This window comes from Dioscorea cayenensis, chromosome 19 (genome assembly GCF_009730915.1).
Source record: "Dioscorea cayenensis subsp. rotundata cultivar TDr96_F1 chromosome 19, TDr96_F1_v2_PseudoChromosome.rev07_lg8_w22 25.fasta, whole genome shotgun sequence".
Classification (NCBI taxonomy): Eukaryota; Viridiplantae; Streptophyta; class Magnoliopsida; order Dioscoreales; family Dioscoreaceae; genus Dioscorea; species Dioscorea cayenensis.
Window position 1 is genome coordinate 4,607,256 of NC_052489.1, and position 26,652 is coordinate 4,633,907.

Sequence of the window (26,652 nt, forward strand, 5' to 3'; positions counted from 1 at the left end):
TCTATTATTTCAAAAACCTGTGGCATCTATCATGTCGTTTGGATTTAATACTATTTATGTGGTTATATATATGGAAGTTGCGACAAAGAACAACTTTTGCTTGCCTAACTGTTGAATACATCACATCATTCAGTTTTTTTAAAGTTTTGTTTAATGGATTTCATTGTTTTTCTTATTTTGAATCATATAAACAATTTCATCCACATTGTTTTCATTCCACTGTGTTATCATCTTATTACACCCAACATACAAAAGGAAATTTTTCGCCAAAAAACAAAAACAAAAACAAACTGCTGCAAAACAAATTTTTTTTTTTTTTTGAATAATAGACGACAAGCGTCTTTTTTATATGAATATATACAATACCGAACAATACTAGAATCCGGATGTACAGTGCATGTACAGTATGAGAATGCTGCAAAACAATTCAACAACATATTCATTTTTTTTTTTTTGAATAAAGTGGATAAACCATCAATTTATTAAAAAAGAAGAGAACAGAGGAGTACAGCATAAAAAGCCGCGAACAAAAAAAAGCTAAAAGTAAATAACATACTGAAATCCTCACCCGAGATGAGAAAAACAGTGAGCAAAAGCAAGACAAGAAGAAAGAGAAGGCATAAGTGGGGATTTCTTACGCCCAGGATAAGAGAAGGCATAACTGGGACAGAGAAGGCAACCATCTGGAGACATAAGCCTGTCTAGCTACAAGGATAGGAGACAACATATTCATTTTGGTGTCGCCATTAATATAAGTGGGGATTTCTTACGGTTATTAAATCCACTTACTTCAGTCATATCAATATCCTCTCCAGACATCGCATTCGGCAACTTCCAGTTAAAATGATATAATATATTGGCAAGTGCAGTCATAATAGTTGCGTTGGCTAATTGAATTCCTGGGCAAACCCTCCGACCAGCACCAAATGGTATGAACTGCATGTGATTACCTTTATAATTGATAGGGCTCCCATCAAACCTTTCTGGATAAAAAATGTCTGGATTTTCCCATATTTTAGGATCTCTTCCCAATGCCCATGCATTCACTATAACTGTTGTTTTTTTGGGGACATCATATCCACTAATTATGCAATCTTCTGCACTCTCTCGAGGAACTAATAATCCAACTGGAGGATGCAACCTCAAAGTTTCATTTATCACAAACCCAAGATACTCAAGTCTTTTAAGATCATCCTCTTCCACCCTTCCTTTATTTCCTACGACTTTTCGGACTTCATCATTGGCTTTCATTATCACTCTCGGATTTTTTATTAGCTCAGACATCACCCACTCTAAAAGCAAAGCGGAAGTTTCCGTTCCAGCAACGAATATATCCTGAAAAATCATCAAATCATATTAAACACAACATAACATGAGAAAATTTTAAGTATAATTGTATGTATATATATATATATAGGAACTAACCATTAGTATAACTTTGATTTGATCTCTAGTGATTGTGAAGCCGAGATTTGAATTTCTTTGGAGCTCAAGTAGCACATCAACAAAGTCTTCTTCATGTCTAGAATTATCACCATCAGAGCTTAAGCGATGTTCACTGATCTCTCTTTCCAAGAATTCATCCAACTTTTTAAAAATAGCATTAGATTTGGCTTGCATTCCAGTGATCACATCCATCCAGCTCAACCAAGGGAAGAAATCTTCAATAAAGAAGGCACCAAACAAGTGAATGATTTCTGTAATAAGATCATGGTGTTTGCTCCGGTTACACTCTCCTTCACTGGAGAACCTCTTGCTGAAAGCTAACTGGCCGATGATATTATTGTTCAAGCAAAGAAACATCTCGCTTAGATTCACCGTTTGTTTTTTAGAGAAACAATAATTACGGATAGTTTGAACCAAGATATCAGTCTCTGCCTTTCTTGCCCAACTGAAAGAGTTGACTCTTTTCATGCTAAAGAGCTCTAAAGAAGCGAGCTTTCTCATTTGCCTCCATTGCTCACCATAGTTGCAGAAGGCGATGCTGAGACCGTCACGGGAGAATTTCTTTGCGATGGCGGTGGCAGGCCGGTTGGAGAAAACAAGATCATGAGTTTTGTAGATTTCGAAGGCAATCTCCGGAGAAGAGATGATTACTGTCGGGGTGTTACCGAAGTTGAGATGCATGACTGGGCCATATTTTGCAGCGAGATGGTGTAGGATGCGGTGCAGTGGCAGTGGTCCTTCGCTGAGTTGGTGGAGGTTTCCGATGAAAGGTAATTTGATGGGACCTGGTGGCAACTTTCTTGGTTTTGAACTTGATCTTGATTTGATGAACATGTATATTATTGTTGAAATAATTAGGAGGAGGCATGATGAGTAACTAAGACATGAACTCTTAGCAGAGAAAAAGAGATCCATTTCTTAGAAGCTTTTGTATGGTTCAGCTTTGTGCATGCTTGGCTATCCATTAATTTATAGCCACAAGAAAATGGGAACAGGGCAAACTTGTTGCCAATTTTTCATCTTTGCGTATGGAAATTAAAATGCAAGACAAGTGGGATTAAGCGTGTTTGGTTGATGCACTTGGGTCAGTTAACTCAGGTCATAGTAGCAAATTTGATCAAGAAGTTCAAAAATGATATTTTTCACAAGCCAGTGAACCAGTCTACTGTCCTCTCCTTTATTTATTTATTTATTATTATTTTACAATAAATGTGGAACCGCTAATTCATTTTAAAAAAACAAAAAACAAAGACAACAATCACAAATAACAAAATTAAGCAGGAAATTAACAAAGATATTACGTTACATCCTAGAGAAAAAACACAAAAGAAACAAGCCTAGTAATGAAAACACAAAGCGTCCACCAGAAATTGGGAATTTCATTGGTTTTTCTTTAAAAATTTTTCTTTATTTTATTATTATTATTGGGACACTCGAAAAAGTGATTTTATATATTCCGAGTTAGGAGCAATTTTAGCTTTTAATTTGTTATTTATAGTTAATTTTGGTTTGGGTAAACAACTTAAAAAGTTATATTTTTTTTTGTCTATTTGTATCTCAATCACACAGCTTTAAAAAATTTTGATTTTTAAAACTATTTTTAATTTTTGTTATAATTTAGTTATTTGAGCATCTATTATTACAGAAATCACATGTGGTATACAGTATGATGTGACACATCTTTTCTCAGACATTTGAGGTAGTATATAACACATGTGATAGCCGTATATGCTCAGATAATCAAATTACAATAAAAATTAAAAATCATAACTTTTTAAAACTATGTGACCAAAATAAAATCAAATGAAAAAGTAGAGAATAATTTATATTATTATTGTTTTTACATATTTTATTTTTGGAGATGCTGGCATTTGGCGACCTAGCTAATTCTTTTTAGCATTATTTTAATTTTTGAAAAAAAATTATAAAATTTTAATATGACAAAATATAATTAGTTTGATGAAACATATCATCATTCATTTTTAGTTCTAAATTTTATGTCATTCAAAATAAATAAATAAACATTAATATATTTTAACTCTATGTCCAAAATTTTGTGGTTTATTCATTTAAAAAAAAATTATATATCCAAACTTACCTAAAAATAAAAATAATAAAGAAGCAAAGTACATGAACCGTATTCAATATTTTAAAATGCATAAAAACTGAAATAAATAATATGATAAAGTACAAAGGTAGAAAAACATAAACCTATATATGTCTATAAACTCTAAAATATCAAAATCGTATCGGAATCCTTAATTGATTTTGTAACAATTAAATAAATTAGGATATCAATTTTTATTTAAATATTGTATTACTCTATTTTTATTTTAATTATTTTATATAATTATATCATAATATAAATAAACACATGTTGTCTTTTTAAGATATATTCAAATTTAACCATGTTGCATGAAAGTCATTAAAAAAACGTCTTTGCTTACTCTAACATTGATGTGATTAATATTTTTTTTTTCCATTCCCAAGCTTCCCTTCATAAAATGATAAGAAGGTAGATTTTCATTAGAGAGGTTCTCAGCAACGTTTTCAAGACTTTTCTCCGTATTATTAACCAGTATGCTCTCTCTCTCTTTGTGTGTGTGTACCCCATGCAATTTTTTTTTTTTTCTTTTTGGGATAAAAGTACCCATGCAATTAAATCCACGTTTCGTCTTTCGTCCTCTACCTCCTCCTAATCTTCTTCTTCTTATTCTTCTTATTCTATTAATGTTGTTGTTTTCTTCCTCAATTATTTTCTTTTTCTTTTCTGTTCATTCAAACTCTTACCAACCCTTCTCACTATTTTTCTTCCTATTTTTCTGACCACCGGAACCATTCGTTCTCAACTTTGTATCTATTCTTCTCTTCATGCATGGAGGGATATAGTGTGGGACAAGGTTTTTTTTTTTTTTTAAGATAATGTGGATAAACTGGGACAAGTATCTTTGAAAACTTATTTTTTTTTATATTTTTTAAAATAAATTAATCACATTCATTAAAAAAAAGACAAACACGGTGCATAACAGAGAAAAAATAATTTTTTTAAAAACTTATTTTAGCATTACAAATTTTGAATTATTTTAATTTTGTCCCCACATGGTCACATATACGTAAAGATGCGTAAATATATATATATATATATACACACATATAATTCATAAAAATTATAGGGTTGTAATTAAAAATTACAACCAAAATGTTTTTTAAACTAAAACAAGCGATTCTTCCATTCGGTTGCAAATGGACGGTGAAATAGAAATTTCATCCCTTAGGTGATGCGGGACAACTGTAGAGTGGAGGACGTAAGGGAGATTGGTTCCATATTCACTTCCTATTACCAGAAGCTCTTTGGTACGGCTCAAGATCATCATCTCCAGATTAATTTGAATACCTTTTTGGGACCTAAAGCTCTTCACAATCTGCATGATCTTGATGCTCCTTTCACTCATGAAGAAATCAAGGTGGTGGTTTTTGTCCTAAGCGCGGATAAGGCACCTAGCCTGGATGGGATTCCAATTCGATCTCTTTTTCCAGAAGTTCTGGGAAACTGTCAAGATTGATATTTTTAAACTCTGTGATGATTTTTATTGGGGAAGAGCCAACTTATAAGAGAGGATTAACTTGGCGAACATTGCACTTATCTCTAAAAGTCAAAATCCAGAAGATCCTTCTCATTTCTGTCCAATTAACTTGATTAACTCTTCCCTTAAAATTATTTCAAAGATTTTTGCCAACAGATTGAGGCACAAGATGCATGATTTGATTGATATCACTTAGTCCGCTTTCATCAAAGGTCGATGTATTATTGATAATATTGTTGCGGCTCAAGAACTCATCTTTTTAATACAAAAGCATCGCCTTCCGGGTCGTATTCTTAAGGTGGATTTCTCCAAAGCTTTTGATATAGTTGATTGGGGCTTCTTACTCGATCTCTTAAAAGCCCATGGTTTTAGTGATAGATGGATTGGTTGGATTAAGTCCATCCTAACTTCTTCCAAGGCCAAATTCCTGATTAATGGCACGCAAAGCGAATATGTTCGATTTCACAAGGGCCTCAGACAAGGGGATCCTCTCTCTTCATTGCTATTCGCTCTGGTAATAAACGTCCTTAGCACTTTGTTTAGTAATGCTCTGAATTCGGGCATCTTATATGGTGTAGTGTTGTGTGATTCAGGTGTTAAGATGTGCCACCTGTAATATGCAAACGACCTCCTTTTGATAACAACTAGGGGTGTAGAGGATCTTCGGATCATCAAGTTGATTCTTTACATCTTTGAAGGTCTTTCGAGCTTGATGGTCAACTCGGAGAAAATTTGCTTATACACCTCCCATAGAAATTTGGTGCCGCAAATCTTCTTGGCTAAAACAATGCAATGTAGTACTGGTTCCTTACCGCTTACTTATCTGGGGATTCCTATTTCGGGAGGTCGACCAAGGAAGCATGATTGGGATATCCTGATTAATAAGATCAGATCCAGGCTAGCAATGTGGAAATCTAAGCTTCTCTCCTTGGGGGGGAAGGCTTACTCTTCTAAACTCGATCCTGACTGTTATCTCGACTTACTGGATGTCAATTTTTAAACTCCCTCGCTGGGTGGCTACTTACATCGAGAAAATCAAAAGAGATTTTCTGTGGTCGAGTTTTGAACCTCAGCACCGCAAAATTAGACTGGTTAACTGGTTGATGCTATGTAGATCCAGAGAGCAAGGCGGTTGGAACGTACTTAACTTGGAAGCCTTCAATGATGCTCTTCTCGACAAGTGGTGGTGGAAGATGGTGTCGGGTTGTCTGTGTTGTGGTGTAGATATCTTTCGTGAAAATTACTTTAAAAGAGCCCCGCTTTGGAATTTATTTCAAAAGCAGTGTAGTAGAAGATTGTTCTTATGGAGTGGGATTCTCCAAACTCTGCCTGGATTCAGGAAAAATCTTATTACTTCAGTGCGAGGTGGTGCTTCTACGTTATTTTGGCTGGATAACTGGATGGAAGGGCGCACTCCTGTAGATATCTGGCCTTACCTTTTTTTTATTCCTTTTAGGACAGGGAGGGCATAGTTAGGGAGTTGGCTCATTTGACATCCTATCTACCCTTGGGGGACTTCCCAATGGTTCACACACTCTTGGATAACCTTAACTCTCAATCCACCTTCAAGCGTGATTTGAAACGTTGGAGATTATCGGCGAATGGGGTGTTCACTGTCAAATCTTTTTATCAATTCTTGAATGATGGGGGCTATACTGTCATTGGATCCCTACCATTCTGAAGGGTTGTTGCCCTAGGAAGATTAATCTCTTCAACTGGTTCGCTTGGAATGATAAGATTCTAACTTTGGAGAACCTTGCCATCCGTAGATGCAACATGTTAGTTCAGCTGGTGTGGTTTGTGGGTTTTGAGAACACTCAAACGCTCATAGAAAATTTCACACAAACCAAACAAAAAGGAGACACACAAGATTGGTAACCCAATTCGGCGTCAATTCTCCTATGTCTGGGGGGCCAAGTCCGGAGATAAACAATCCACTAAAAGAGGTGAAAATAATTGAGTACAAACACTTTGTCACTCACTCTCACAAATAAAGATCACTACCCACTCTAGATTGTCTAGTGCCCACACACTCCTCTCCTTCAAGTGTCGCACACAATCTCAGAATAAGGTAGCTTACATAGAAGCCTCAACGTCCTAAATATAGTCATACCTCTTTTAGAATCTCTATGACGACTAACTTTAGAATCTTCCAAAATTAGCTGTTGCAACTTTTGTTGTAACACAACTTGCAATATGGCCCTGACTACTGACTTAACTGAGTTTTGGTTATGTTGAGAATGACCTTAAGACCCATCAACCTTCCGGTCATGCTTAGTCTAAGTTGGTGCAACCAGATCTCCCGATCCCGACCATTGGCAACTAGCCTACCTCCTCAGTTCCTCACCACGTAGTCCCCTCACAAGGGGCACAGGTCTTTGTGCGTCTTCAAGAAACTCTCCAAACTTGATCTTCAATTCATCTAAGTTTAGCCTTCAAATCTTCCCAAGAAAAATCTTCAATCAATCATGCCAATCATGCCAACAATAGGCATGTTTTCAATCATACCTATTAAAGTTCTTCAAATCATACATTCAATAACCTTCAATTATACCATGAATAGTTATTTATTCAATTAAGCTCCATCTATATTTTATCTCCAATCAAATCACCTAAATATGGTCTTAATATGATCTTGTTTTCAAGTTGTAATACATACCAAAAATAGTTTCACCAAGATCTTCAAGATATTTGCCTCCAAGCCAAGACTTCTTACCACGTCATCATTTATGCCACTTCACAAAGGTTGCTACGTCATCTTGACTCGATGTCAAATTATGCCAATTATAGTGTAGTTGCACTAACACAACCAGTTACAGTCCACCACTTGTGTGATGTGTTATGCTGATTTAGAGGCCTCAAATCACCTACTCACTCAATGTTCTGTTGCTTTGCGTATTTGGAACTATTTTGGTCAACTTTTAGAGGTCTGCTGTAGTCCCACCTCCTTGCGTGACCTATGGGGGGCTTGGAGGACAAAAATTAAGAAGGCTTTAATCCCGTTCTGGGATTTACGTTTAAGAGCTATTACGTGGAACAATTGGATTGAAATAAATGCTTGCATTTTTACTTCTACTTGTTCCCTGACTGCTACTATTGTTGTTAAAATTGTTCATATGGTTCTCATGTGGTTGAATGCAGTTCCTGACTCGAAGAAGGCTAAACTGGAGGAGCCGATGGGAAAACTCAAGAGGAGTCTGGAGTTCCTCACTTCTCGCGATACGGAGCTGAGTGCCCCTATGGAGTCTATCACTTCCCAAGGCGAGGGCTAGTTCTTGGTGTTCACTTGGCTTTAATGAGAGCTTCCTTCTCTTTGCTGGGGCCTTCTTGCTTTTGGTCATCCTGTTGGTCTTTTTTTTGAGTGAGTTGTATTTCTCCCACTCCTTGTGGGTCTTTTGCCTGGCATCTCTCACCAGTCTAGATTTTGTTGTGGGTCTGTTGGATCTTTTATATTAATGCACATGGTTTGTCTATTTTTTTTCAAAAAAAAAAAAAAAATTTGATTGTTACATATTCCTAGACATTTATAAACGGCCATCAAAGTCTAGATGAAAGGAAAAATATATTAACTAATTTTAATCCTGACAGTAACCACTTCTCTCTTTTCTTCTCTTTAATCTTTATCCATAAAGTTTGATTTTTTCTAAATAGCCACCGGAACTCTTCAATTTTGCAATCAATTAGAATTTTTTTCTCTCTCTTCAAACACTTATTTTATTCTTTATTCTATAATATGTAATACTTATTTTCAATGCTTTTAGTTTGATTAAATCTAGCACATTGAATTACTAGGTTGGTAATGGTAACACAAATACATCATTTAATATTTGTTTACTAGAGGCTCACAAGTAAGGTACTTTGGAGGTGATTACTATTTATATATATATATATATTTAAATTCCTTTGATTGCTTCAATTTATATGATGTATATCATATGTGACTTATGTTTTTATGTGATGAAATCATAAATTATTTATAATACATTTGATATATGCTTATTATTTATAATAGTGGTATAATTAGTAGATTTTTTTAAAAACTCCATAAAAATCTATTAAAGCAAACAAACTTCAAGTCCCATCATGCAAAATTGGCAAATTAACCTAGAGTGAAATTGAACGTGGAAAATCTTGCTGCAGGTCTCAAACTAAGAATTAAAATTTTTGCCTATCATCCTTCAAGCAAGTTGCATCATGCAAAATTGGTAAATTAACCTAGAATGGGATTCAACGTGGAAAATCTTGTTTGCAAATCTTAGACTAGGAATTAAAATTTTGAGCATTATCCTAATATTTGCAAAAACCCTTACCAACTTTGGAAGCATGATTTTTTATTTTAAAATTTTGGTCCCACTAAAATAAAATTTTGAATCCGCCCCCACTTCTCTGCATCACCATTCTTCAAAATCTAGATCGCTATTTTTGTTAGGATGCTGAACCGGGTTAGGCTAGCTCTTTAGAAAAATAATCCTACGCGCGCGCAATAGCCGCCAAAACCACGATCTCCTTACCTAATTAGCTAGTATTAGTTTGTGTTGGTGTAAATTTCACTCATTCTTTTAGCTTCTCATTCTTGTTAAGTAGTTTGTCTTATGAGAAGTGAAAATGGTAGCACCCTTTCTCTTTAAACATTACTACATTTCATTTTGAGCTTAATTGGAGCTCTTTGATGTTCTAAAGATTGTAAATTTAAACCTTGGTTTTATTATTGTTGATGCCATTATTATGATGGGTTGAATGATTTTTCATTATGTTTAATCTTGTGCTATCAGCATCGTGTTTTATTCAAGAGTAATTAGAATTTTATTATATTTTTATTTTTCTATTAAGAATATTAGTCAAGTCATGTTGTTTTCACGCTTGCTTGCCAGGGAGGGATTCTTAATATATATATATGGCTATTATTCGTCCAACAATTCATTCAGATTTATATATGTATATATATCGCTATTATTCGTCCAACAATGCATTAAGATTTATATATATATTTATTTATATATGGCTATTATTCATCCAACAATGCATTAACATTTATATAAGGTGTATAATAGGACGTTTTTTAGGAGGTTGACTATGGTGTTCGAGTCATATTTTGAAATTTGACAAACATTTGGTCTGTAAATTAGGGGTGAGCAAAAAAATCCGGATCCAATGATCCGATCCAATATCTAATTTTTTGACCCTAATTTTTTGGGTACCCGATTCGAAAAAAAGAGTCGGGTACCCGACCTGAATTTTTTAGATGCAAGCCGGGTCGGATCCGGGTCTGGAAAAATTATAATTTATATATTATAATATTTATGAGATTATAATAGTGTTTTATATATGTTTTGCATGGGAAATATTTTATAAGAACGTAACATGTGGCACTTTACTTATATATTTAATATAATATAATTTATGCTTATATGATTAATTAACGTATATATAACAATAGTAGCATCTATCTGATAATAATAGCATATACAATGATACAGTTATGCATATAATGGGGAAGAAATACAAAACACACCTTTTATTACATATTTAATATAATTACTATTGCATTGAAATATTAAACACATCACATAATTTTAATAACTAAGACAACTATTTCCTTTTTTCAACAACCAAGAAAGCAAGCATGTATTGAAGCAAATCTTCTTTTCTGTCAAATCATAAATAAATCTTGATTACTTTCAGATTGTTTTGCTTCATTCGATCTAATCCTGGCCTGTAGCTCTTCCACCTCAATAGAAAGCAGTGCGACACTTTCTGATAATATTTCGTTAGCATCCTGTAATTCTTGTAATTCATCTTTAACCTCAAACAGTTCTTTCTTATTCACATCTTTGATAATATAATAAATATTTTTAAGGTGCTTTATAACAGTAAGGTAGCATTATTTTCAGTTGTCTTTTTGGTAGATCCTTCCGACCCAAGGTGTTCATGAACTCCAGAGATATCTTCAAATGTGATTTTACATACAAGACATGGTTTATGATCTGGTCCATATTTTCCGCATTCATAAATTGCAGGTGGTAATATTAATTTTTCCAAAATTTCTTTAAGTATTATCTTAAATTGTACAGCAACAACTTGTTGGGCATTTTCCATTTTTTTCACATGTTGTGATTTATTAAAAACAGGTAAAAGTTTCAGCTAATAAATTGACATTAAAAACACAGAAGAAATATATAATTTTTAAATGGACTAAACTTTATGGGCTATTTAGTGGATAGGATAGCCTTTTATGGGCTAACTCCATATTAGCCCAATTACTTTCATAGGAGTAAAATCTACTTTGTCAAAGTTTTTTTATATATATAGCCTACTTGTTTTATGTTAAGCATAAATATTATAACAAAACATATTAAAACATGTATTAATTATTTCGACAATTTTTTTGATCTATTCGAAAGGGGTATAAATATCTTTTTACTTGTTTTATGGAAAGCATAAATATTATGACAAAATATATCAAAAAATGTATTAATTATTTTCACAATTTATCTGATATATTCAAAAGGTGTATAAATATCTTTTGAATTTATTTTGATAATAATGGGATTACAAATTGTTTTTGTTTTCATATGTAATGGAAAAACTCAATATTATTCTTATATTTAGAGGATGTAATTTTGCTTAACAAATTCGTTTTTTGAATTTCGTTCATACATTCACATGAAGATTAATTAAAAAAACAAAACTTTTGAGTCTAACAAGTGTACAAACAATTCAACAAAAGAATGCTAAATTTTGCAAGAATTAAAATGGTTATTTTCATGAATTTCAATTATAATAAGCAACAAATAACATTATCTTAACTTCTATACAAAACTTTTTTTTTTATCATCATATCTCTATAACCATTATATTATATTACATTATCTTAACTTCTATCAAAAAATTTATAGTAGTTCTTGTAAAAAAAATATGTTTTTGAAAAAAAAAATATATCTCAAATGGTTGTACAATAATAATAATAATAATAATAATAATAATAATAATAATAATAAACTAGGGTTTCTTCAACAAACAAGTTTTTTTGTTAAAACGTAATCAAATTTTAATTAAAAAATAATTTTTAAAAAATATATCAACTGTTTTAATAATAATAATAATAATAATAATAATAATAATAATAATAATAAACCAGGGTTGCTTCAACAAACGAATTTTTTTTTTAGGTTAAAACGTGACCAAGTTGTAATAAACAAATTTCAAATTATTGGTGGAATTAAACATTATAAGGTGTTAATATGATCCTATTTAATCAACTATTTTTTTTATTATTATCATAAAATGAATATCAAGGATGTTATTTATTACCATTATCAAATAAAAAAGATCATAATTATAAAATTTATCTGATTTTAAATAGCTTTAATCCGTCAAGCTTCAAACAATCTTAACTTTGGTGTAAAATGTGTATGGATCAAATCTAAAAGTTCACTTTGTTGCAATGCAGTCACATACTTTTATAAGCAATGAATGATAATTCTTTTATTTTATTTCCTGTATACGTACATAAAAAGTCAAAACAGTTTCAATGAAATGTCAGTATGTCAGAAGATTTCCATGATCACATTTGCAACAAATTATACACATATCAACAATTGAGGTGATTTAATCCAAAAGTGGGGCCCTGTAAAAAAAATTCACATGAGGAATGAACTTAATATCAATTCAATAAATCAAAAAGAACTGAATTTCCAAAGATAACTGACTGATTCTTATCAAAAAAGTACTACCCTACTAACGTGTCGATTCTATCCAATTCGTGTTATTCAGCTTCATAACTCCAAATGAGGTCACACCCCTGTGCATACTTGCATGTAATGGTCCCATTAGATGTGCTTTGGTTATATTATATATATATAGAGAGATATATTTGGAAAATCAAAATCTAAGACAGATCTAAATAAAGATTTGGATTTTCAAACATATGATTTCTTATCAAAAGTATACTACCCTACTAACGTGTTGATTACATCCGGTTCGTGTCATTCAACTTCATACTTTACAAAGAGAAATAAATTAAAAGAAAAAGAAACAAACCTAACTCCAAATGAGGTCGCACCCCTGTGCATAAGTGCATGTAATGGTCCCATTGTACTTACCAACTATTGTTCATGCTTTCATATGATCTACACTTCTAAATATAATGCCACCCAAAAAGATTCTATATTACTTGCCTTTGATAAATCTCACGCTATAAATTGAAAAATAAGTAAAATGGATCTCTCAAAAGATTTCATTCAGAAAATTAGTACACAAAAATCCAATCTGTGTCAATATGTGATATTCATAAATGAAAACACAGGATATTATGGGAAGCAAACCAAACAACAACAAATATATATTTATATATATATATATATATATATCACAATCCATAAATCCATAAAAAGATGAAAAACCCTTATTTGGAAGTGACTGATGAACTGGTATGAAGGAGCTAAGCCTGTTTCCTAACAGTGTGCATCATTTAAAAACACAATACCTTTAACATGGGGGAAAAATAAACATCTTAAGAAGCTAGAATGGTCCATAACCAAGTTCTATTCTTTTACCAGATAGATTTCAATATGTTTCATTAATTCTTGGTTCTTATTTTGTAGATCATCCAGTATAGAGGCTTTTGTGAGTGCTATTTGCACGATTCTCTCTGATTCAAGTAATGCTGCTTCTTTTGATTTGGTAAGCCAATCCAATGCTCTGTTATCATCCTACAGCTTTGCAATTTGATAAAGAGAAGTTACATTACTGACCTTATTTTCATTAATGTTTGTACTGATAAAGTTGCACATGTGACATTTACTGTCATACTTATTATCTAAAAAAAAGTCATTGCCGATTTAATTAAAGGAGGCAAAACTTTTCACTACATACCTCTTGGCGGTCAAGCTTAAGCTCTACCTTCAGGTGTGCAAGAATGGCTTCAATTGGAGGCATGTTATCATCCTTTATTTCCGCATGAACTATCCTAAATGTAGCTTCTGTTGCAAACTGAGCAGCTATTGATTTTTTTTTCTCTTCATTTATTTCCTTGATTTCATGATTCTGTCATGGCATGCTATCTCCATTTTAAAAAAAAAAAGATGATAAGTGTCAATGAGGGCCATCATAGATACCTTGCTTTTAAGAAAAGAGTTAATTAATTTTAGATTTTCCTCTACCTTGCTCAATTCGTCAGTGAGCTACATGTACAGAGAATACAAAGAGAAATAAACATGGAAAGTTTGAGACTTTTACAACACAATATCTATTATCCATAAAGAAAAACTTGTCAATTGCACATATGGGAAAAAAAATGTGAAACACCTTCTTTTAATAGCATTAACAAAGTTCACAGAGAGCGAACCTCCACAAAGATGAAGCAACTTCAACAGGGTGTCTTTTTCATTGACAAATTTTGATGAAGATATTGCACTTCATGGCAATCTGATTACAGGAATAAAAGGTTAGAAAGAATACAATTTTAGGATAGAGCAAAATTGCAAAAAATGAGTGGCCTACTACAACTCAGAGTATGCATACTAAGAGAACTATCAGAATAATTTGCCGAGATTTCATGGGATGAATGAAGACGTAGGATCAAATGATTCCAAGAATTCTTTGAGAAGCTATTAGTAAAACACAAAATCATCAATCAATTCAAGATCTCTGTAGAGAGATTCAGAGAAGAAAATAAAAAAAAGATAGAAACACACACAAATCGATAGATAGAGAGATATAGAGGAGTGTATATGATCAACCACCACACCGCCGCTTAAAACTATCCCAAAACCTGAGATTCTACTCCGGAAAAGGCAAGAAGGCTTACGCCGATGAGAAGGAGAAAAACACAGGGGCAAACATTGAGAGCTAGGGTTAGGTTTACAAAAAAAAAAAAAGGGTAAAAACACAGGGACAAAGGAAAGCAATAGCTCGGCGGCACACTTGAGAGTGTAGGGGGTGAAGCCAGCATTACCATTGAGGGCTAAGGTTAGGATTACAAAAAAAATTCACCAATAAATCCCTCTCGAATTGATGGTACATTGATCCGTAGGAGGAAAGAAACAGGTGCCAGACACTTCAGTAGGCCAATCATAGAATCACAAAGTGGACAGCCGTGATTGAATGGATGATCGCTATGCTCTGGTTTTACTTTCTTTGCAAAACCTAAAATGATCTGGCATGACAAATTAATGCAAAGTAATGCCCGAGTATGCTCACTCACGGGTGTTCCTAATATTATATTGTTGTCGGCTTCTCATTGGCCCGTTGACTAACAATAGCAAATCGAAAAGGACGTTAAAGTGGGCCAGCGGAGGTATTAATGTTAGAGGAGATTGTGATGCTTTGGTTTTATCAAACTCATTAAAAAGACAAAACACTCAACCAATAAGGGATGGCCAAATATTCTCTCAGAAATCAACTTGGAAGGGAAGATTTTTAGGGGATAACTTAAAAAATATATATTACTTATTTTATTTATTTACTTATTAAATTTTCTAGTTAATTTTTCACTTTAATGAATTAGTTATCCACCTACTTATTTATTTGAAAATAACAGGCTTAATTTCTCTATTTTACTTAAATAAAATTTTGAAAATTTGTTTTTAGAGTTTGCAACATTTTAATAAAATTACTTATTTTTTGTAATTGATATATTTAATTGCAAATATTTATATTTCTAAATTTTGGAAACAAAATTATTCTATATATATGAATATTTTAGTTGCCAAAAAAACTCTATATGTACTAATCAAGTCAGTGGGAATTGATATTGTCTAGGTTGACATAAATTTTATGGAAAATAAGACTACAGTTTATAGCATTGATCCGTCAATAAAATAATAGCAAGGTTTAATATTTTGACTTGAGTTATTGAGGTAAAATAAATGACTTCTAATATTTTCACTCGGGTCTCTGAGGTAAATTAAATGACCTATGATATTCTGATTTGGCCATTATTGAGATAAAATAAATGCCCACAATAAGTTTGGGAGACACATACATATATAATTTATGGAATTCTAATATAGATATATATATATATATATATATTCTGAACTTGATTATAAAACTTGTATTTTGTTGATTATTACATTATATTATTCAATATATATTGATATATGCTGAATTTTCTAATGTATCCTTATTTTGGACTACATGATGATATTTGAATCTGAATATTAGAACTTTGTACAAGCTTTTGATTAATTTTGGGATTACTTAATAGGGTATCAAGCTCCTAATCTTGTTATTAACTCTTTTTCACATCAAGAGTAATGTAGTTTGCCAAGTAATTTAGTGAGCAATTGAGTAGCATGTGTACCACTATGCATAGATCAAGTTATTATATCTATGTTGTTATAGATTTGAATTGTGTATTTGAAATCATTTTGTACTCTTTTATATTTAAAATTTGTGGCCCCATTAAATTAAGCTTTCTACTTTGAAACCGGTTAGGAGGTTTTGCATGCTTATATGGGTGTATAGCCGTTTGTTTACATTTTGGGTCGACCATACCGGGCTTAGATTTCTCTCTCTCTCTCTCTCTCTCTCTCTCTCTCTCTCTCTCTCTCTCTCTCTATATATATATATATATATATATTTATACATATATCATACAATATTATCATTATGTATACATCTGGTAGGGATGCAAGTGTATGTGCCAATCGTGTAATAAAATGTACGTGAATGCTATTGGCCCACGGGGAAGCAAGTGAATATTAGCAATAACTCTAATTCCAAAAAATAGCCCAAACAATTGATTGATGTATGCAAACAAAAGAGAATAAAAGAAAGAAATAGGGGAATAATCGGGAGAGAAATCAAGGGAAGAAACGATGTCCAGGCATAGTGTCCCTTTATGGTTATAAAGTGCAAGAAAAAAGTTGTTTAAACATGTAATTCTATTTGAATCAAAAGATTTATAAAATTATAATAAACCCCGATTTCTCAAGCGAAAAGTACCTGAATAGGTGTAGAGCTGATACAGACATCCACACAATTACATTAACACTCTATGAAACCTTATTGTGAGCTAATGACAATCTCTTAAATAGATAATCTCCCCCGTAGAGAGAGATTATCCCTAATCAGAATACAGTGTAAAGATGCGATTTCTCCTAAACTCTACTCCATATGATTGCAAGCAGCATAGAGATTATCACTAACTCATTTGGAAGGATTACAGGAGATAAAGTCTCCAAAGTACGACCCTAACCAAAGGCATACTCACTATCCTCTTAAATTGCGGTATGTCTATGCTATGTGGGAATTTTTTTCTCATCATAAAGCACATCAAACGTATGAAAACTAGGGGGCTCTAGGCACAGTAGTAATTATTCAATAAAAACAAGCAATTACACTAAAATAGAGATGATTGCAATTAAGAAAACAACTAAAGCATCAAACATCCAACAACAAATGTCAATGAAATAAACCCTAGAGTTCAACTATGCCCAAATATCTACAAATTAACCTTCCATTAAAGGAGGGTAAGCATTCAAGATATAAATTATAGGAGGATACATGAAAACCCCCTTCTCAATCGCGCCGACGGAAGATCACTGGAGAAGCCCTTCGAAAGCTTCCACGCACTCCGCCTAGGTGAGTTTGACGGCTATGCCCTACAATCCCCTTGAATATGGATCCAAATCTCCCTTTAAATAGGCCCTTCAGTGCTGGAGATTCATCTCTTTTCTTCCCTAACTTTGCCTACAAGGATGGCCTCAAAATAAAAGAATTCAATGCTCTAAAAAACCCCATCAGTTCTATTTATACCTGACTTCTTACGAGCTACGTACGAGCGTAAGAACATCGCTATTAGGAAGCTAGAGAAGATAGTCATGAGCCTTACGAGACCACTTATGCCCATAAGTCATGTCTATAAGGTCTTCTGTTTGTGTTATAGTCTAGCTAACGGGCGTAAGCGCTAGACCGTAAACTTCACTATGTTACTTCTTACAACTACCCTTACGACTATATGATGTGGTCATAAACTCCTTTGCTTGGTCCTTACGAGCATCTTTATGGGCCCGTAAGGTTCTCTGATTTGGCTTTGAATCCACCCTTACGGGTATAAGCATGCCTGTAAAGTTCTCTAGAATCTATTTACAATCGTAAGCCGCCTGTAAGGCACCCAGTTTGCCTTGTCCTTGTTCGAATGATACTGAGAAAGCTCCAAATCCTTTGTTTAAGGTCAAGAATGCTTCTTTGGTTCTCTCTCTCTCTCTCTCTCTCTCTCTCTCTCTCTCATTTTCAAATGCTGGCCCAAGCATGAGAGTGTAAAACACACAATATTTAGCATCGAATTCCACAATATGGTTTTAATACATGCCGAATGGATGTACAAAATGATATGAAATACATAAAAATTGTACACTCTTCGGACTTCAACTTTTGTTTTCTGTATTAATCTTTGGTTTCTCATAAATTCCAATAATACCTATTCCAAAGTCATTTCCATGCTTGCAATTCCAACCAAAAACATACATATCTTAAAAACAGACCCAAATATATGACATTAGATATTATATATTTATTAAGAGAGATTTTTTTTCTCCTTAGAAAAGTCACGTTGAACAACTTGGCCATGAGATAATAATTTCTTATTTTACATCTCTTTCAAACTAGCTAATTTTTATTAATCAAATGTTATAATAAATTCATTTTTATATAGTAGTATTTTAAGCATAAGCAAAACAATAAAATATTTTTTCCAATCACTGAAACCACACTTTTCTTGCCACGTTGATTAATCACTAAGAAATTCAAAAAAAAAAATTTAAAGTTTTTTTTACTTATGATTATCATGTATATATATGTATATATATATATATATATATATATGAGGATCATTCATCTGCGAATATCCCTACATATGAAATCTACAGATCTTCATCGTCGGCCGTTAGATTGTCATTCAATGGGATGCACAATAAAAGGTGGGATGCACAATTCTTTACTTTTAACTGTCCAATCGTTAGATGCACCGTGTCATAATCAATATTAACCATTAAAGCTTAATGTCATGATGAATCTTAATCGTTGAAGCTTATTTCTACTAATGCTACAGCAAAAACTATTAAAACCATCCAACACTTTATGTCACTCAGTACAAGTTTTGGGTACTATTACTTCTCCTGTTGCAATCTCTCTCCCACCCAATTTGTGCCTATGTCTCTCATCAACTTTCTCTCTCTACCTTTTTGTCATCTGCGGACATTCTAGGAACGTTCAGTGATGAGGTTTATTTAAATGTCTTTGAATACTTTCATTATTAACTATTTAATTATTTTGATTTTTCCATTTGCTGTTTTATTTTTCCTTTATTTTTTTAAATACTTCATATATGATCTCTATAATGTAAATGATGTTAGAGTATTTTTTTAAATAATAAAAATACCTCTTTCTTTTTTGGAGGGAGAACTAGCACAACCGGTCTAGTGATGATCAATTGTGCCCAAGAACAACATGGTAGGGTGCTAGGGTAAAGCCAGCTAAAAAAAGGACAAATCACTAATTTATTAAAAAAAAACAAGAGTTCAAACCTAAATAGAAAAGCTTTAATGGGATCTAGTAGGTGGTAGGCATGGGGCTCGGTCATCTGGGTCGCACTTTGTCCCTATAAGAGACCTATTGAATTGGATACTTCTCTTTATCATTCTAGAAGAAACCACTAACTTTTGTCTGTAAAGACCCAAAAGAGAAATGTGTCACTAGAAAATAAAAAAAAAATCAAATTTTTTAAAATATGAAAGTAAATTGGTTATTTTTTCTCCCTATTTTCAATGTAAAAATAAAAAACCTTAAAAGAACAATGATTGTGTAATAAAAGTAAAGGATTCAGTGTTAACTCTTGAAGAGAGTTATCGGAGATGAAATTTTACCTACTTTGAAAATCCAGACTGAGATACTGATACTGTGAGCCAAGCCCCCACTCATGTTTAATCCTAGCTGTTGATGTTATATTTAATCCTAGCAATTTATTTTATTTTTTTAGTTTTTTTTCCAAACCCTAGCCACGTCTCCTCTGTCGATCTCACACTCTTCATCCCCTCTCTAACCGATATCGCTGTTTAAGAAAAGTGTGATCTAAAACAGCATCTCTCCCTCGTCACAACGTGGTTCCGGTGGTGAAGGTGAGGAACTCATCTCCGTGGGTGCTCGATTGTGAGTGCTTGATGTAAGATTCTAATTTCTTTTCTTTCTGCTCCTTCTTGATTGTTTGTGAAGTGATACTAGTTAGGGTTAGGGTTTGGTGAAAACCTTGTTTTGACCCTCTTGCTCTCATAAGTAGGTTCATCTTATAGAAATTCTTTGGTCTCTACTTTTGTTCTGATCATTTTAATTGATATCTACCTGGTGAACCATCCGTGCTTCTTATCTTAAGAATTGGATTTATTTGAGGATAAGATTTAGAAATTTGCTGATAGCATAGCAGAGATGCCTGTTTAATTTTGGGAGATCTAAAGACCGAATTTAGATCAGATCAAAATACCAAATTTGTAGATCCCCTTAGCTAGCTTACTACAAAATTTTAGATTTTCTACTTGTGTATTTTGTATGTTATAGCCTTTAAATTCAGGAGCCTCGGATAAGACTTCTGTGCAGACCTTGAAGAGTTATTGACTTTTTTCATGACTTTATATTTTGAATTAGATATAGATCTATGTATAAAAGTTGTAGATTTTGATGTTATCTAAATACCTGCAAAATTTCAGATTTTATACATGTGTGGTTTGTGAGATATAACCCTATTAGTATAACTATCTTTGATGGAATTTCTATACATAACATGAATATAGAAGCATATTTTTGATGGTCATGGAGATTGAATTGAGTAAGGTAAAAATTAGTAAACTTTTTCCTTATTAGGTTGTCTAATTGTCAGTAAAATATTACTGATTTTAGAATTGTAAGTTTAGAGATATGCATGTTTGAAAGGGGCATGTCTAAATTATAAGTCTGAAGAAATTGCTAGAGATTAAATTGAATGCTATAATTTGAGTAGTACTTTAAATTATGTGAATTTCGGATATGTCATGGTGTTAGGTGTTTACGTTTCTCATAAATTTGAAATTTGTGATTTGGAAAAGTATATGTGAAGTTATAAGAAATTTAATACTCAATAGTTATAATGGAATTGTTTATATGCCTTTAGAGTGGGCAATTTCTACTGTACCCTAGCAACAATCAATATTTGGGAGTGTAGAATAATAGCTTGAACTGTTTGCATTTATACCCTTCCAAAAATCTCATTTTGTAATACAATTGCTTATTAGCCTCTTAAGCTTTGTAGCATCATCAAATATTGTTATTGAAACTGATGGAATCTCTTCCCAAATAGAAGACTTACCAAAAGCCTTGATTTGGTGTAAGATTTGGGAGTATTTTTGGGCGTTAAATAACGAATTCTAATATTCTTGCTCTGGTCACTGAGGGTAAAGAAATGATCTCTAATATTTTGTGTTGGCCATAGTGATTTGGAGACATATATTTTTGTCTATTATTAAATTGTATTTTGTTGAACCACTCTGGTTTTATGAACTATATTTTGGATAAATATTTGTGCTATTTGATATGATCTGTTTCTGTTTTTTTGAATTCTTGAAATTGCACACGATTCTAATATTTTTAGTGGGTTAGTTACTGGGTTGTAAGCTCACAATCTGGTTGTTAAATTTTTATCATATGAGGAGTGAATAGTTTGGTGGACAATGAGAGCTTGTGATGCCCTTTAAATGAGTTGTCGTTATGTTTGTATTAGTATGTAAACTTTGTTTTAGAAAGGCTCTTTGTATTCGTGCATCTTATATTGAGCTTATATTTAAAAGTTATAATTTTGAGGTTATATTTCTGTTTTAAGAACAATTCTGAGTCTTTCATGCTTATTGGGTTTCACATCGTGGGTATGTGGCCGTTTATCGACGCACTGGGTCTGGCGAGCTAGATTCGAGGTGTAACAAATACATAGTCCTAAACTTCTTCTATTGATGATCTACATTGTGTCTTACCTTTATTAACTACACAATTTTCACGTATTGTTTAACGACTAAAGTTGTAATGCAAATTTATAATATTTAATCAAATTTACATATTAGGGTAATTAAACAATCAAACTAGTCCCATATCCTTTTATCATTTTTATTTCGGTTACCTTTTTTAATAAGTTACCATTTAGTGTTTCATATTTAGTTTTGGTTACAATAAAATCACTCTAGCTTATAGGGTTAATAGCGATTATACGTGGCTTACAATAAGGTCACCCCTAGAACCTACTTGGCTTACGATACAACAAGTTATGCATTTGGGCTCACAATATTTAGACTTGCCAAGAATGAAAGTGAATAAAAAAAATAAAAAATAAAAAAATAAAAAAATAAAAAAAGGACAACAAAGGATAAAATGGTAATATTTGAAAAAAATAAAAAAATTTGAGGTAATTTTAGTAAAAAGGTATGTTTATAGTAAAAATTATTTTATAAATTATAAAAAATGCAGAGATCTTTTTTCCTATAAATCAGAATTTAAATCTCATTAATCTAACTAAAGTTTTGTAAGGCAACTGAACCAGCATTCCAATTTGGCCTTTTTTTTTTAGTGGTCTTCTCTCTTAACTTCTCCTTGACAATTTCCCTTTGAATTTTTCATTCAACATCAATCTCAATCATACATCCAATATTGTCTTTCATACTTTTTTTTTCTGTGTAAAACTTTGACTTTCAGCATATAAAACAACCATTTTTTTCTATAATACTCAATTCTAAAAATTGTAATAAAAAAATCCTTTTATGGTGTAGATCTAGGAACATTGCAATTGGTGTTTCGGTCCGATATATCTCCCAAAGTCCCTTCTTGATCTGCCGGGTCGTGGATGACTTGCCTCAAAGGGCTAAAGAGAGAAACTTGGGATATTTTGACCAAGGTTGTTCTCTTAAACCTTAAAAAAATAAACGCATTTTTAACGTATGTTTTTGCTCTACTCCTTTAGATATTTATAAAGTAACTAATATGTTTTTTCTCTTTGGTTTTCTGCAACAAAAACTGGAGGAGCCGCTAACAAGGCCAAGAGAAGCATAGAATTTGGAAATCTCGAGGGTGAGCCAAGTAGCTCCTGATGTGTCTTAGCACTAGCCAATCTGTCTTTTATTTTCTTTTCTTTTGTGCTACTATAAAGATCCATCACTCTCTAAATTGAGTTTTTATCATTTTTTATTGAGTGAGCAGGTCTTTTTTTAACGTCTAACGAACTCTTGTTATATTTTGTCTCTTTTGGGCTTTTGTGTTTTATTGTATTTTTTTAATTTTTAATAAATATAATTTATCTATTATAAAAAAATAAAATAATAAAAAATAAAAAATAAATTAAAGAAACCCTTTTGCCAATGAACATGTGCATAAACTCGTGTGCTGCAAGATAAGCTTGCCCTCGTTGATGAGCTCATCTTAGCCCTAGTCTAGCTAGTTTTATAAAACTTAGCCTTTTTTTAAAAGTTTATTTTAAAAGAATGATATTGAGTATTAAAAACAGTTACAAATACTTGCATGTCCTTTACCTTTTTTTTTTAATGACTTCAACAATCTAAATCAATCTCGTTAGTTTTATATATTATTATGACTTAATCTCTCATCGCTGAAAAAATATATTTGGGATTGAATACTATTTGATAAGAGTTTAATTAAAAGATTAATAATTATTAAATTTGAAAATTAAATTTATGTGATTATATGTAAAAGTTATTGCAAAGAAAAATTCTTATTTGCATAACTGTAAAAGACATCTTAAATTCAATTATTTTTTTTTATTGTATAAACAATCTCAATTATATTTTTTTCATTTCACTATTTTTTAACAAATGCGACAAACGTCACTTTATTAAGAGATTATTAAGAGATAGACAAATACCATAAACAGTAATTATATAGTACTATAAATAATGTATGAACATTGTTTCTGAAGTGCTCTAATATTATTATATTACTGTAACAATACTTCAATGCAATGTTTCGACCCTATGTTTTTACCCGGCCACTATAAATGACTATCACTAGGCTAACGAGTGGTTGTTTTTCATTCCACTTTATTATCATCTCATCACATTTAAAATATAAAGAGATACTTTCACCAATGCGCAAACACACTGGTACCATTATATATTAAAAAAAAAACTACTTAAAAATCTAACAACAAATTGGTGTTGCCATCAATATAAGTGGCGATTTCTTGCGATTACTAATTCCAGTACTTTCAGTCATGTCAATGTTCTCTCCGGGCATCTCATTCGGTAACTTCCAGTTAAAATGAAATAATACATTGGCAAGTGCAATCATGATAGTTGTGATACCCAATTGAGTCCCAGGACAAATCCTCCGACCGGCACCAAATGGTATGAATTGCATGTAATTACCTTTATAATTGATAGGACTCCCATGAAACCTTTCTGGATAAAAGATGTCTGGTTTTTCCCATAATTTAGGATCTCTTCCCAATGTCCATGCATTTACCATAACTCTTGTTTTTTTGGGGACATCATATCCACTAATTTTGCAATCTTCTGTACTTTCCCGAGGAAGTAATAACCCAAGAGGAGGATGCAACCTCAAAGTTTCATTTATCACAAACCCGAGATACTCAAGTTTTTGAAGGTCATCCTCTTCCACCCTTTCTTTATTTCCTACAACTTTTCGGATTTCATCACTAACTTTCATCATCACTCTTGAGTCTTTTACTAGTTCAGACATCACCCATTCTAAAATCAACGCCGAAGTTTCAGTTCCAGCAAGGAAGATGTCCTAGAAAATCATCAAATAATATGAAACATAATATAACATGAGAAATTTTTATGTATATATATATATATATATATATTAACAAAGACAGAAGGTGAGTAATTGTAAATTTATGTATATATATATATATGAACTAACCGTTAAAATAACTTTTATATGATCTGCGGTAATTGGGAAGCCAAGTTTCGAATTCCTTTGAAGCTCAAGTAGCACATCAACAAAGTCTTCTCCATGTTGAGAATTATGATCATCATCAGAGCTTAAACGATGATCATCAATCTCTCTTTCCAAGAATTCATCCAACCGTTTAAAAACTGCAATAGACTTGGCTTGCATTCCAGTGATCACATCCACCCAGCCCAACGAAGGGAAGAAATCTCCCATAAAGAACTCACCAAACAACTGAATAATTTCCCTAATAAGATCATGGTGTTCACTTCGGTTACACTCTCCTTCAGTAGAGAACCTCCTACTAAAAGCTACTTGGCCTATGATATTATTACTCAAGCAAAGAAACATCTCACTCAGATTCACCGTTTGTTTTCTAGAGCAACAGTAATCATGTATAGTGCGAATCAAGATGTCAGTCTCCGCCTCCCTCACCAGACGAAAAGACTTGACTCTTTCCGTGCTAAGGAGCTCTATTGAGGCGAGCTTTTTCATTTGCCTCCATTGCTCACCATAGTTCGAGAATCCGATGCTGGGACCCTTACGGAAGACTTTCATTGATGCTGCCGTGGCAGGCCGGTTGGAGAAAACAAGATCATGAGTTTTCAAGATTTCTAAGGCAGCCTCCGGAGAAGAGATGATTATTGTCGGGTGGTGTCCAAAGTTGAGATGCATGATTGGGCCGTGTTTTGCAGCGAGATCTTGTAGGATCCGATGCATCGGCATCGGTCCGCCTAGTTGGTGGAGGTTTCCGATGAACGGTAACTTGTTTGGACCTGGTGGCAATTTTCTTCTTTGTTTTGAACTTGAACTTGAACTTGAACTTGATCTTGATTTGATGAATATGAATATTATTGTTGGAATAATTAAGAGGATGCATGAGTAGCTAAGAAATGAACTCTTAGTAAAGAGAAAGAGATCCATTAATTTTTAGAAGCTTTGGTACAATTTAGATTTGTGTTTGTTTGGCTATCGATTTATAGGCAAAAGCAAGGCAAACTTATTGCCAAGTTTCATCTTAGCTTAAGGTAAGCCACTGGTGGGATTGAGCTTGGGTGATTAACTTGGGTTAACTATCTTGTAACTCAGGTTATATCAGCAAACTTGATCAAGAAGTTCAACAATGATATTTTGACTAGCTAGTGCACCAGCCTACCCGCTATGACTTTTTGCCTTGTGAGAAAGTGACTATTCATGAATTTATTTGTCTGTTATTATTACCATTAGACATATAACCTTTCATGTCTTTTGTGAAATTGGGGTTTTCATTTGCTTTCCTCGGGAGAAATTTCTTCATTTTCTTGCCATAGGACACTCAATATTAAAAAAAATTGTATATTTACATTTAAATACAATTCTGGTTCTTTGATTTCATTGTATAATGGTTTAGCTTTGTTTTTTTTTCCCCCAAAACATTCAGTATGGTTCACATATTTTTATTTTTAATTTTGACTTTGGGAATGATGCGGTTGACACTTGGCAACTTAATATGCATTGGTTGTATTTTAGTTTCTAAAAAAATTATAAAATACTAACATGATAAAATATAACAAGTTTGGTAGGACATATCATCATCCATTTTAGTACTAAATTTCATTTCTATTAAAAAAATAAATTATCATGTATTTCTAACTATATGTCCAAAATTACTCTCAATTATTAAAAAAATTAATTAAAGAGC

General features: G+C 32.6%; 2 protein-coding genes and 1 long non-coding RNA gene across 5 annotated transcripts; all 3 read right to left on the reverse strand.

Annotated features, from left to right (window-relative positions):
• Nucleotides 1–471: 471 nt before the first annotated feature.
• LOC120283896 (cytochrome P450 71A1-like) lies at nucleotides 472–2,369 on the reverse strand. Its single transcript, XM_039290692.1, has 2 exons — nucleotides 1,426–2,369; nucleotides 472–1,335 (listed from the first exon to the last, which is right to left on the reverse strand). The coding sequence occupies exons 1-2, from the start codon at nucleotides 2,359–2,361 to the stop codon at nucleotides 730–732; spliced, it is 1,542 nt and encodes a 513-aa protein (XP_039146626.1). The 5' UTR covers nucleotides 2,362–2,369; the 3' UTR covers nucleotides 472–729.
• A 10,163-nt stretch (nucleotides 2,370–12,532) lies between these two features.
• LOC120250381 lies at nucleotides 12,533–14,973 on the reverse strand. 3 transcript variants are annotated; one of them, XR_005533008.1, is made up of 4 exons: nucleotides 14,377–14,973; nucleotides 13,905–14,092; nucleotides 13,586–13,747; nucleotides 12,533–12,657 (listed from the first exon to the last, which is right to left on the reverse strand). It is a non-coding gene; the product is annotated as an uncharacterized LOC120250381 (long non-coding RNA). The 3 variants fall into 3 exon arrangements; XR_005533009.1 differs by lacking the exon at nucleotides 12,533–12,657 and having other exon boundaries at nucleotides 13,413–13,747; nucleotides 14,377–14,456; nucleotides 14,839–14,973; XR_005533007.1 differs by lacking the exon at nucleotides 12,533–12,657 and having other exon boundaries at nucleotides 13,413–13,747.
• A 9,149-nt stretch (nucleotides 14,974–24,122) lies between these two features.
• On the reverse strand, nucleotides 24,123–25,931 carry LOC120283497 (cytochrome P450 71A1-like). Its single transcript, XM_039290192.1, has 2 exons — nucleotides 24,942–25,931; nucleotides 24,123–24,806 (listed from the first exon to the last, which is right to left on the reverse strand). The coding sequence occupies exons 1-2, from the start codon at nucleotides 25,893–25,895 to the stop codon at nucleotides 24,195–24,197; spliced, it is 1,566 nt and encodes a 521-aa protein (XP_039146126.1). The 5' UTR covers nucleotides 25,896–25,931; the 3' UTR covers nucleotides 24,123–24,194.
• Nucleotides 25,932–26,652: the final 721 nt, after the last annotated feature.

Excerpts from the sequence above, each read along its gene's own strand:
- LOC120283497 (XM_039290192.1), bottom strand. The coding sequence starts at position 25,895 with ATGGATCTCTTTCTCTTTACTAAGAGTTCATTTCTTAGCTACTCATGC. Across the intron at positions 24,807-24,941 it reads ATATAAAAGTTATTTTAACG|GACATCTTCCTTGCTGGAAC; the intron begins GTTAGTTCATAT and ends ATGATTTTCTAG.
- LOC120283896 (XM_039290692.1), bottom strand. The coding sequence starts at position 2,361 with ATGGATCTCTTTTTCTCTGCTAAGAGTTCATGTCTTAGTTACTCATCA. Across the intron at positions 1,336-1,425 it reads AAATCAAAGTTATACTAATG|GATATATTCGTTGCTGGAAC; the intron begins GTTAGTTCCTAT and ends ATGATTTTTCAG.